We start from the raw sequence: 11,955 nt of genomic DNA on the forward strand, positions 1-11,955 counted from the left end.
CACCTACGCCACTAAATAAATAGTGCAATCTCATTGCCCACAATTAGGACCTAAAATAGTAATATATTTACTCACATACCAAATTTAAAGAAAGTGACTATGTTAAAAGTTGGTTAATTAGTTCCCCTTTGAAAGGATAATAATTAAATTTATTTCCATAAAAAAATTTATACAAAAAGGGCCAGCTTTTAGAATGTGCACGAGCAATGACCAAAACATTGCTAAATCATGGAGGAACCAGAGGAAAGAGAGAAAATGCTCACCAAATTATTACCGTCAATGTTATAATTGGACATTTAAACACAAAAAAATTTATGGCAATCATGAAATAAGTAGTAATATTCCATCAGTTATTTGATGAATTAATATTAAAAAAAACAAACAAAAAAAACTCATGAACCATAAAAAATAATAAAAATATCTTTATTTAAATTTTTTTTCCTAGTTGTGTTTTTTTTTTTTTTTAAGTAAGCGCATGAAATAACTAATAGAATATTACTAATTATTCCACGCTATCTATAAAATTTATCTGTAAATACTATTCCTTTTAGAATGAATGAAAAAAAAAAATACCATCTAGTAATAATGATTTGTTGCCACCAATCATGAATTAAAAAAGTTTTCACCCAAATTTTATTCAGAAAGGTTAAATTAACATGCTATTTTTCTTAGAGCATTCTTTTTGGACCTGTCATTATGAATATGTTTTATAGAAGTAATATATGCGATAATATAGTTTAATTTATTCACTAATTAACTTAAGAAAAGCTAGTGACGTATACTTTGAGTTAAGAAAAGACGCATTAATTTTTTGCAAATCTATTTTTGAAGTTTAACTTATATGGTAAGCGAATCTACATGCTAATTGGCATTGTGGTTTCCTATCCAAGAAAAAGTTGACAGGCAATATTTTTTTTTTATAATTTATTGGTTTGATTTGGAGATAAAGAATTGATTATAATTTTTTATTTTAATATTAAAATATTTACGAATTGGTATTTAAAAATAATAATTAAAAGAAATAATAGCTCAGAATGAGATGTTAGGTTAGGTGGCAAACCTGCAAATAAAACACTGAAAATAAACTCAGTGGTTATACATGGAAATCCCCGCAAATTCAGGCTGAAATACGTCCATATTCAGCGTATTAATAACGCCTGATACGACCACTGACTTATAAAAAATCCGAAAGGCGAAAGTACCTATCACTTGTATAAGCACTGGAGCTTATCACTGACCTAATTAGTCCAATTATCGCATCTCATCTCCTCTCACGGGTATTTGATTTGTCTGACTATACCTCCCTCTCAAATCCCTAAAACCTATCTCTCTCTATAAATACCAGTAGAGTTCATAGAGAGAGAAACCACAAAATTCAACAACTTGAACTAGAGAGAGAAAGTTCAAAAAAGCTGTGAAACGACATATCGTCCGTTCTCTCTCCATCTCAACAACAATTCTTCTCCGATCTGGAAACAGGTATGGAAATTTGTTCATTTCTCTCTGAATTCTGGAAATTCACGTGATTTTTTATCTTTGATTTCTGTAAGTTTAGTTTTTAATTCTTGTGAGGTTTTAGATCTCTTTATGAGTTAGTTAATTTTTGATTTTTTTTGTTTGTTGCAGGTTAAAGGAGTTTTTTTTTTAAATTTTTTTTGGAAGAATTGTGATTATGTCTTCGCTTAGCCGAGAGCTTGTGTTTCTCATACTTCAATTTCTCGAGGAGGAGAAATTCAAGGAAACTGTTCACAGGTACGTAATTTTACACTTTATTTATTTTGATAAAATTGATTTATTTTTTGTGGTTCATTTCTTGTTATTGTGATTTGGATTTGGTGAGAATTTGTTTTGTTAATTTTTTTTTGTTCTTGTGTCAATTTTTTTTATGGGTGGAGACTGGAGCAAGAGTCAGGGTTTTACTTTAACATGAGGTATTTTGAGGAAATGGTGACAAATGGAGAGTGGGATGAAGTGGAGAAGTATTTGTCAGGATTTACGAAAGTTGATGATAATAGATATTCGATGAAGATTTTCTTCGAGATTAGGAAGCAAAAGTACCTTGAAGCTTTGGACAAGTATGTGCTTGCTTGCTTTTTCTATACAGTTAATTAATATGGATTTTGTTTTTAATACATTTCCTTTCTGGGGGTTATGATTTTGATTCGAGTAATCGTGACATAGGCTGAACTAATTGTTTGCATGGGCCCACTGTGCTAAGTGGGGCCCACTGTAGCGGTTAATTTGATTGGTCTGGTGTACATAGACTGGGGGTAGTCTATGTAGCAGTATTTTACTTTGAAGCATTGGTTAATTTTTGCACGGGTGAAAAAATGCAGGCGAGATCGTGCGAAGGCAGTGGAAATTTTAGTGAAGGACTTGAAAGTATTTGCAGCGTTTAATGAAGAGCTTTTTAAAGAAATTACGCAGTTACTGACGCTGGAAAACTTTAGGTACATAATTTTTATTTTAATTGTTAGTCTTGTTCTATTGTACCTAATTTATTGATGATAACTGGATATCCTGTGTTTGTTTTACTTTAATTTGCAGAGATAATGAACAGCTATCCAAATATGGAGATACCAAGTCTGCTAGGGGTATAATGCTTGGTGAACTCAAAAAGTTGATAGAGGCTAACCCTCTTTTCCGTGACAAGCTTCAGTTTCCTACTTTGAAGAATTCTAGATTGCGGACTTTAATTAATCAAAGGTTATTGAGAATTTCTTGTCTGTCTTCTGTATGTTGACTCTTTGTATTGAAGTTTTTTTTTTGTTACTCACTTTCCTTGCCATTGAATTGCAGTTTAAATTGGCAACATCAGCTTTGTAAGACTCCAAGGTCTAATCCTGATATAAAGACTTTATTTGTTGACCACAGTTGTGGACAACCAAATGGCGCACGGGCCCCATCCCCTGTCACTAATTCCTTAATGGATGCTGTGCCTAAGGCAGGGGGTTTTCCTCCAATAACTGGTCATGGAGTAAGTGACAAATCTGAAAGGAGTTACCCTGTTTATCTATGCTGGTTTTGAATTATGAACTTATATGACTCTGGATATACATGCTTGCAGCCATTTCAGCCCACGCCTACTATTCCACCTTCTCTTGCAGGATGGATGGCGAATCCATCTACTGTCCCTCACCCATCTGCTTCTGCTGGGCCCATGGGCTTGGCTGCTCCTAATAATGCAGGTAGACTACATCAGACATTTGAACCAGCTTCTTTAGATAGTTTTTAATGTTCTTACAGTCTTTGACAAACATCCTTGGAATCTATTATAACACACATGTACAAACTCAAGAAGGAAGTCTTAGCTATAATAATATAGATAATGATAGTAGAAATGTGCTCTTATTTAAAAGAGGAAATGCATTACTAAGGGGTAATTGGTACTGCTCAAAGATCATATCTTTACTTGATGGTTACCTTCATCAAACAAATATGCATTATTCTATTAGGATCTTATCGGCTCGACAGAAGTATGAGTATTTTATTGACAATATTTTGTTAAATGATCACGAGTTCATATTTCATTGCAGAGAATTTGATTGGTGATCCAATCTCTTTTTCACACTACTTTTCCATTTAATTTCCGTGGTTTCTTGTGTGCTAATTTGCCTCTACTTCTTCTTTGTATCTTCATTGTAGTAGCACTCTTAAAGCGTCCTAGGAGTCCCCCTACCAATAACCCAGCTATTGACTATCAAACAGCAGACTCTGAACATGTGTTGAAGAGGTCAAGACCATTTGGATTATCAGATGAGGTATCAACTGAAACTTGGCCTTGTCCTTTACATTCCTATGCTGCGTTTTTGCCTTAATATGATCTTTGATGCCTTTTGCTATTATGAATTTGGAAATACGTCTTAGTGTGATTTTTGAGATGCCAAGGTGGATGGTTTAGGTGGATGAAGATATAGATTGAAACTGTTTCGATATTCATGCTTGGAGGTGGACTGTGGTGTGTGTGCATGTGCATTCCAATAAATATTATGGGATCAAGCTTCTCATGATAGAGCTAAGATTTGGCTGAATAAAAAAAGTTAATTTGTTAACTATCCTAATTCTTCTTCTTTATTGGATATTCTATCTATCAGGTCAATAATCTTCCAGTTAACATTCTGCCTATTGCTTATCCGAGTCAGAACCACGGCCAAAGCTCTTACTCTTCTGATGACTTGCCCAAGAATCCTGTCATGACTTTAGCTCAAGGTTCTGCTGTCAAGAGTATGGATTTCCATCCACTCCAACAAATTCTTCTTCTTGGTAAGCAGCCTCAATATATAGAACAACTGTTCCCATCTTTACCGGTGTGCGTGCACGTGCATACTGTTTGCAAATTCGCCAGTTGTTTTGGAGATTGTATCATTTGTTGCTTCACTGTTTCAGTTGGAACAAGCATGGGTGATGTCATGGTATGGGAGTTGGGCAGCAGAGAAAGGATTGGTTGGAAGAATTTCAAGGTTTGGGACCATAACTCAAGGGCTCTGCAGGTACATTTTAACAAGTTTAATGGAATATGAAGTAATTATGATCCTTTCTGGAGCTGTTATATCAGGTTAAGTTTAACTGACTGATTATCGTGTAGGCGTCTCTGTCCAGTGATTATACAGCATCGGTTAACCGAGTGGCATGGAGTCCCGATGGAACTTTATTTGGTATGTTAAAATGCTATGTTTCTAGCTTGCTCAACCTAAAAGACAACTTTTTCCTGAATGGAAACCAGGAAACTTGCCAGATATGTTATTTTTTTCTTCCTTTTCTAGGTGTTGCATACTCCAAGCACATTGTGCATGTATACTCCTATCATGGTGGTGATGACATACGAAATCACCTTCAGGTTTGTGCCTGAAGTGGATATCATTGAAGCTCAGTGTCTTTCCATTTCTAGATAATGTCATCTATCTTCAATACATGGATTAAAAAAAAACTAGCAGTATTCATTTATCATGCTGTAATCCTGTGGATACACACTGAAATTTACTGTCAATTTTCCTTGTGTTTTAGATTGATGCTCATAATGGGAGTGTCAATGATCTTGCTTTCTCTTACCCAAACAAACAACTTGCGATCGTCACTTGTGGCGATGACAGGACCATCAGGGTATGTTTCTTACATCTCTATTTATAGCATCTACATAATGGTGTTTTTTAAGTGTTTGTGAATCTGCAGGTTTGGGATGCGGTTGCGGGGACTAGACTGTTCAATTTTCTAGGTCATGAGGCACCAGTATATTCTGTGTGCCCACATCACAAGGAAAATATTCAGGTAATATATAGGATGTTAGTTGAACCCTCTCCACCTCCAGTTTTTACTTATTTCTGATTGATAAATGCTAAAACAAAATTAGCAATCTGTTTGTGAGCAGTTGGCAAATGGAGATTCATTGCTAGTTTAAATTCTAATTTTATGAATAGAAATCTGAGTCAAATTTTAAATTAAATACAGGTTTTCGAAATCATATTTAAATGACATATGCGCAAAAACAGAGGCAGAGAAGATGAAATATTTTGGGAACTTTCCACACCAAAACTGTTTGAAAAAAAAAAAAAAAACACTGAAAGGGGAGATCAGAGAGATAAAGGGGGGAATTGGATACTGTAGAAGCATGGAAATGGTAAAATTATTTTTGAGAGAGTAGAGTGAGGCTAAAGAGTATTAAAGAGAGGGAGAAAGGCGCTACTCTTCAATTTTTTAAGTATCTATCCTTTTTCTTCTTTAATTTTATTTCCTTCTTACCTTCTCCCAGTTTATCTTTTCAACGGCAGCTGATGGAAAGATAAAGGCATGGTTGTATGATAACATGGGTTCAAGAGTTGACTATGATGCACCAGGGAATTCGTCTACCACAATGGCATACAGTGCTGATGGAACTAGGTTTGTGTACATTCTTTATTGCTTTTCTGTTTTCTGCCAGTGATGAGAGATTGCTATTTCTTATTCTGTTTTCTTTCGACTGAGATATTCATTTCATCTTTATGGACCACTTGCAGGTTATTCTCATGTGGGACCAACAAAGAAGGAGAATCACACTTGGTGGAGTGGAATGAAAGCGAAGGAGCTGTGAAGCGTACCTATAATGGTCTTGCAAAGCGTTCTGTTGGTGCTGTGAAGTTTGATACCACTAAGAATCGATTCTTGGCGGCTATAGATGAGTTCATGATCAAGTTTTGGGATATGGATAACGTCAACCTATTAACAAGTATTGATGCAGAGGGTGGATTGCCGGTAAAGTTCTGATGGTCCTTTCTTGTTAAATCTGTTTGATTAAGCCCTTATGATGTACAATCAAGTGGTAAACAAAAAAAACCTAAAAGCCCTAGAGATCCCGTTTCTGAAAGTTGTGTTTATCCTGAGCAACTAAGATGCTATATATATGTGGCAATATAGGCAAACATAAGATGGAGAAACTAAAATCCAATAGGAACAGGAAAACTTAACAATAGTTTTACTGAAAGAAAGGAACTAAAATAAAACATAATTAACTTATGAATTTTCTACCTGAAATAAGCAGTTTTAAAATCTGACTAGTACACTCACATTTAACAACTCTGTTACCATAAATTTTCAGGCTTCGCCTTGTATTAGATTTAACAAGGAAGGAACGCTATTAGCTGTCTCAACAAATGACAATAGCATCAAAATTCTAGCAAATTCAGATGGGATCAGGCTGCTCCGAACAGTGGAGAATCGTACATTTGATGCTTCTAGAGCTGCTTCTGCTTCTGTTGTGAAGGTAAAACTTTTATAGGCATGGAAATTATTTTTAGGACCTTTATGTCTCTAGAGTTATGCATTTAGAAAGTAATTATATCTGAACATGCCGCATCTCATGGCAACTATCTTAATGCATGATTTGTCTGCAGCCCCCCCCAATAGGCAATTTTTCTCCTGCCAATGCCCCAGTTGGAACCAGTGGCGATGATCAAGCTGCTCTTGCAGCACCCATGGTTGGAATGGTAGGTGTTACCTGTCCTTGTAGAATAATCTTATTTATCATATTACCATGTATGCATCTCAATGCAAAAGGATCTATTTACACATTCAATGATTTGATGTTTTCCTTTTGTTTTGAGTTTCTACAGAATAGTGACAGTCGAAGTTTAGTTGATGTGAAGCCTAAAATTCAAGATGAATCAGTTGAGAAATCTAGGATCTGGAAATTAACAGAAATAAATGAACCATCACAGTGCCGCTCCCTGAGGCTCCCTGATAGCTTGACTTCCATGAGGGTATGGTTTACTTTTTGCAAATTTTATTAGAAGGATGTTAATATGCTATTTATTCATGTCATGTTCATGTTAGAAAAATGATTGTGCTCCTGAATAATACTGCTGAAAACTTAACACAGTAGTTTGCTGCTATACCGTTGTTTTCCTCCCTTCTGATCTGTCTATATATGTGAATATTTTGTGGCACTGTGGCGGGCCATAATAAGTTGACATGCAAGTTCATATCACTAATTGTGAAACAATTTATTAAATGCAATGAGATAATTAGATCATATTATGCTGGATGCGCACTTTCTTACATGTTAACACTTGCTTTTTTGGTGGCAAACACTAGCAGCTATGGTTTAGGTTTGTCTGTTGGTCAAATTTTTAAACTTTCTATGTTTAATTTTTGTTTTTTGCAGCTGAAATTCGTAACTTGTTTGATAGTTTTTCCTTGTACTTGTTCTGCAGCTGAAGTTTTATGCATTTGAGTTTGCTTTGTATGTGATGTTCTTGAAGCTAACGACTTGTAAGTTGTAATTATATGGGTTTGGTGACAATTGTTTCAGGTGTCTAGATTAATTTATACAAATTCAGGAGTTGCCATATTGGCATTAGCGTCTAATGCAGTGCACAAGCTTTGGAAGTGGCAGCGAAATGATCGAAATCCGTCTGGGAAGGTATTTTTATCGTGTCAGCTTTTTTTCTCTTAATAATGTTGGAAGGTTTGTGCTTTGAAGGTACTTAAATTTACTTGGTGGAAGGTAGCATGTCTATATTGTTCTGTTGATTTTAAAAACCTTGCCTTTAACAAAGTTCTTATTACCTGTTCTAGGCCAATGCCAGTGTACCACCTCAATTATGGCAGCCTTCCAGTGGAATTTTGATGACTAATGATATTAGCGACACAAACCCTGAAGATGCTGTTCCATGCTTTGCACTTTCAAAGAATGATTCTTATGTCATGTCTGCTTCAGGAGGGAAAATTTCTCTTTTCAATATGATGACATTTAAGGTAAATGTTCTATTACTATTTTCTCTATTTAAGCTCCATTCTGTGTGCTTGATTGAATTTTTTGTGTGATGCCATAAGAGCATGATTTAGGGAACTTTGTCAATGAATGGTCTATGATGCTCGTTGCAGTTAAATTTGTACCCTTAACTTTTTTTTTTTAGCAACATAAAACTGACATTTCCTTTTGGAAAACCAAAGTGTGAAGATATACCAGATGAAGTTATTGCTATTTATATTTCCTTATTAAATTGTGGAACAAACAAATATTTAGGGCTAATTACCAGTTTGCAGATGAAAAGGGTGGCTTTTTCAGTGGAGACTTGTTATCAACACATTCAATACTAGTTTTGCTATACATTCTGTTCTGTCCTTGTTATATTTTTTTTATCCATTTTTCTTGATTGCAGACAATGACAACATTCATGGCCCCACCACCAGCTGCAACGTTTTTAGCATTTCACCCTCAGGACAACAATATCATAGCTATTGGCATGGAGGACTCTTCTATACAAATTTATAACGTTAGGGTTGATGAGGTATTTGCTTTGATACCTCAAAATTTTAATTTTTTTTATTGGAGGTTGAAAAGCATGAGTAAACAATTTGAAATATTCCATTTCGCAGGTCAAAACAAAGTTAAAAGGTCATCAGAAAAGAATTACAGGCCTTGCCTTCTCTCACTCTCTAAATGTCCTGGTGTCTTCTGGAGCTGACTCTCAGGTAAGAATTATTGGTAATGTAAGTCCTTGTGTGTCTGTTACCGTGGAATAAGCAATTAAGCCCTATTATTTAAGGTCATGGATTTCAGAGAAGTCTAGAGGACTGATGTAGCAAATGGCAGTAACTGGCAGTAACATGGAAAGGCTTGTCTTGTGGCAGTTGGTCTTGAGATCATTTTAGGGACAACGATTTGAGCTTTATCTGGAAACTTTTTTTCTTGGATTTTTTAATTTCATATACCTTTTGTAATGCTTCTGTTATGAGGCTTTCTATATAATAGAATTGTGCGATCTTTTATCCCCTTGTATATCTGATTGGCTCATATAAAGTAGCTTGTATGATCATCAAGTGTTCAATGTTGGAATTACTCACTCGGTTCTGCACGTGTTTTCCATCTACAGTTGTGTGTTTGGAGCACAGATGCTTGGGAGAAGCAAGCTAGTAAATTCTTGCAAATTCCTTCTGGACGAGTTGCACCTTCTCTTGCAGATACGCGTGTTCAATTTCACCTTGACCAGATACATTTGCTTGCCGTTCATGAAACACAGATAGCTATATTTGAAGCACCTAAATTGGAATGCCAAAAGCAGGTTTGGTGTAGTTTCTGGGAATATTACAGTTGCACTCATTTGTTATTTCATACAATTTATATCATTTCTTTCAAGTGGGAAAGTGTTGCCTGGATTCTAATCACTCGAGATGATGTTATGCATGCATATAGTGAAATGGTGTTGCAAATATTTGTTGATAATTTTTAGTTTTGGGAATTTTGTCTCCCAAGCTCCTGACATTCTTTTCTATGAAACTGTATCCTCTTAATACAGTGGTTCCGTCAAGAAGCAAGCGGTCCAATCACGCATGCTACATATTCCTGTGATAGCCAGTCCATATTTGTTAGCTTTGAAGATGGAAGTGTGGTTGTTCTCACTGCTTCAACACTCAGATTGAGATGCAGAATAAGTTCTACTGCTTATTTACCTCCTAATCCAAGGTTACTGCTTTTTTCCCTCCATCTTTTTTGGTTTCTTGATTTTTTTCCCATTTGTAGAAGATTCTAACTATTTCAATACTCTTGCTTGTTTGCTCTGTCTAATGATGTAATTTTAGCAGCTTAAGAGTATATCCTCTTGTCATTGCTGCACATCCCTCCGAGCCTGATCAATTCGCATTAGGACTAACAGATGGTGGAGTTCATGTGCTTGAACCATTGGAGTCGGAAGGAAAATGGGGGACCTCGCCTCCAGTTGAAAATGGTGCTGGCCCTAGTGCAACTGCTGGCGCTGCTGGTTCTGAACAAGCTCAAAGGTAGCCAGTCATGTGCGCACGGCTTTCAACAAGGACCTTTATTGTCTATGCCTTCCATGCAGTCCCGCTCCCTGGGCCCACCACAATGTGATTTTCAAGGGGAAGCTGCGGAAATTAGGTACTGTAGGTTTAGTATACTTGCATCCAGGATAGAGAGAGTTCGTTTAAGCGCCAGTGGAATCACTTTGCTTCTCAGAAGAGCATGATGTTCTCAGTTGCCCTCATTAGAAATGACTGGAGAAGCAAGGGTTTATGGCTGTACATTTCAAAAGTCAACTAAAAAAAGAAGAGAGAGAAAGGTAAAGAAAAACTGAAGGTGAAGGTCCGACCATAGAATCTGAAAGGTTATTTTTAGGAAGAAACTTGAGTTGGTTTGGCCAGGGGAACTGGTTGTTTTATCTGCCATTTTTATCTAGTTTCAGGGATGGTCATCTAATTTAATTTCATTTTTCTCTAGTTCCGAGCAGAAGATATTCGTGGCGTTTGACTCCTTTGTTATCTCGTTTTAATTATTACAAGTATGTGTTTTCTGCACCTCGTTTTCTCCGACCCTTCTCCATATTCTATCAAGAATTGAGATTCCTGGCTTGGCACGGGCCATCTCCCTTGCTTAATGTTGCCTGCCTAGGCCACCCCTCGTGAAACTTTTTTATATTTGGTCCGCCAAGGATGTGCCGAGCTGGTTTACCTGACGTAGTCTGAGGAAATTTAACATGTTCCCAAGGTGTCCGGTAATCAGTCCGATCTCTCCCAGTTCAATTTCGTCCCTGTCTTTTGTTTTTTTTTTTTTCCTGTCTATTTCAATGCATCATTCAGGCTACAATTATAACCGTCACTTCGTAGTAGTTCCATTGGTGCTTTTGGTGGGAAATTTAGCAAATCAATATCTCAATGGGCTGGAAGATCGCTAATAATTGTCTTCTGAAAAAGAGAGGGGACCTGTCTGTTAATGTTATGCACCATAAATAAGAACAATGATCTCGTTCAAGATAAAGAAAGAGGTCGATGCCAAGTCTCATTAATTCACTCCTGTTCTGGATAAAGCCGGGTGAGTGAGTGGTCAATTCTAAACATCATTTTATGTGGTTGAGATGCTATCATTGTTTGGATTATTTTGGCCCAACTGGAACGTTAGCAGTCCGTAACAATTAAAAAAAAAAAAAAAACTAAAAGTGCTCACCTAAATACAGTTCAACGTAGATGGGAATATTGTTTTTTTTTTCTTGGCATTTGAAAAAAAAAAACCTCTTGAAAATTGTTTAGGAGTAAAATAGTCTTTAGATTAGGATAATCTTGGTGTTCTAAAATTGAGTAGGGACAAGATGGGTATTTTTGTGTTTTAATTGTATTATAAATTTACATCAGCACCCTTTAAAGTAATAATTTTTTAGTTTCTACTTGGAGTTATTTTTTATTTTCATAAAAAATGCACAGTAAAATAACCTATCTATCCTTAGAATGAAAAGAAAAAAAAACTAACTGGTGATGGGGGCCTTTTAATGTTGGTGTTCTAAAATTTTATTTTTATAGATAAATTTTATTCTCAAGTTAAATAGAATTGATTTGTTGAATATAGACGGATGATCATCCTTTTTCTTGGTTTTCTTTTCCGTGGCGTTGCTCTAGTGACCTATATGGCTTCTTTTAATGTTATCATGCACTCTTAGCAAGGTACTCTGGCTGTGGGCATAGTCCACAATGAAA

General features: G+C 35.9%; 1 protein-coding gene across 4 annotated transcripts; it reads left to right on the top strand.

The window, feature by feature from the left end:
* Positions 1-1,310: 1,310 nt before the first annotated feature.
* On the top strand, positions 1,311-10,785 carry LOC7474683 (topless-related protein 4). Of its 4 annotated transcripts, none has more exons than XM_002308032.4 (26): positions 1,311-1,479; positions 1,627-1,752; positions 1,896-2,075; positions 2,337-2,450; positions 2,548-2,706; positions 2,800-2,977; positions 3,068-3,188; positions 3,646-3,761; positions 4,095-4,263; positions 4,387-4,490; positions 4,586-4,655; positions 4,764-4,837; positions 5,005-5,100; positions 5,170-5,265; positions 5,747-5,874; positions 5,991-6,225; positions 6,569-6,733; positions 6,864-6,956; positions 7,083-7,229; positions 7,781-7,891; positions 8,047-8,226; positions 8,634-8,762; positions 8,851-8,946; positions 9,348-9,536; positions 9,771-9,937; positions 10,054-10,785. In XM_002308032.4, exons 2-26 carry the CDS (start codon positions 1,673-1,675, stop codon positions 10,253-10,255), a joined length of 3,399 nt encoding a protein of 1,132 aa, XP_002308068.1. In that variant the 5' UTR covers positions 1,311-1,479; positions 1,627-1,672; the 3' UTR covers positions 10,256-10,785. The 4 variants fall into 4 exon arrangements, with proteins under 4 accessions (XP_002308068.1, XP_006381123.1, XP_024459195.1 ...); XM_006381061.3 differs by having other exon boundaries at positions 10,057-10,785; XM_024603427.2 differs by having other exon boundaries at positions 3,649-3,761.
* The last annotated feature ends 1,170 nt before the right edge of the window (positions 10,786-11,955 follow it).

Source organism: Populus trichocarpa, chromosome 6, assembly GCF_000002775.5.
Source record: "Populus trichocarpa isolate Nisqually-1 chromosome 6, P.trichocarpa_v4.1, whole genome shotgun sequence".
Classification (NCBI taxonomy): domain Eukaryota; kingdom Viridiplantae; phylum Streptophyta; class Magnoliopsida; order Malpighiales; family Salicaceae; genus Populus; species Populus trichocarpa.

Bases quoted from the DNA above. Each gene is read 5' to 3' on its own strand.
- LOC7474683 (XM_002308032.4), top strand. From the start codon at position 1,673: ATGTCTTCGCTTAGCCGAGAGCTTGTGTTTCTCATACTTCAATTTCTC. The intron at 2,076-2,336 runs GTATGTGCTTGC...GAAAAAATGCAG, and splicing joins TACCTTGAAGCTTTGGACAA to GCGAGATCGTGCGAAGGCAG. The intron at 8,947-9,347 runs GTAAGAATTATT...TTCCATCTACAG, and splicing joins CTTCTGGAGCTGACTCTCAG to TTGTGTGTTTGGAGCACAGA.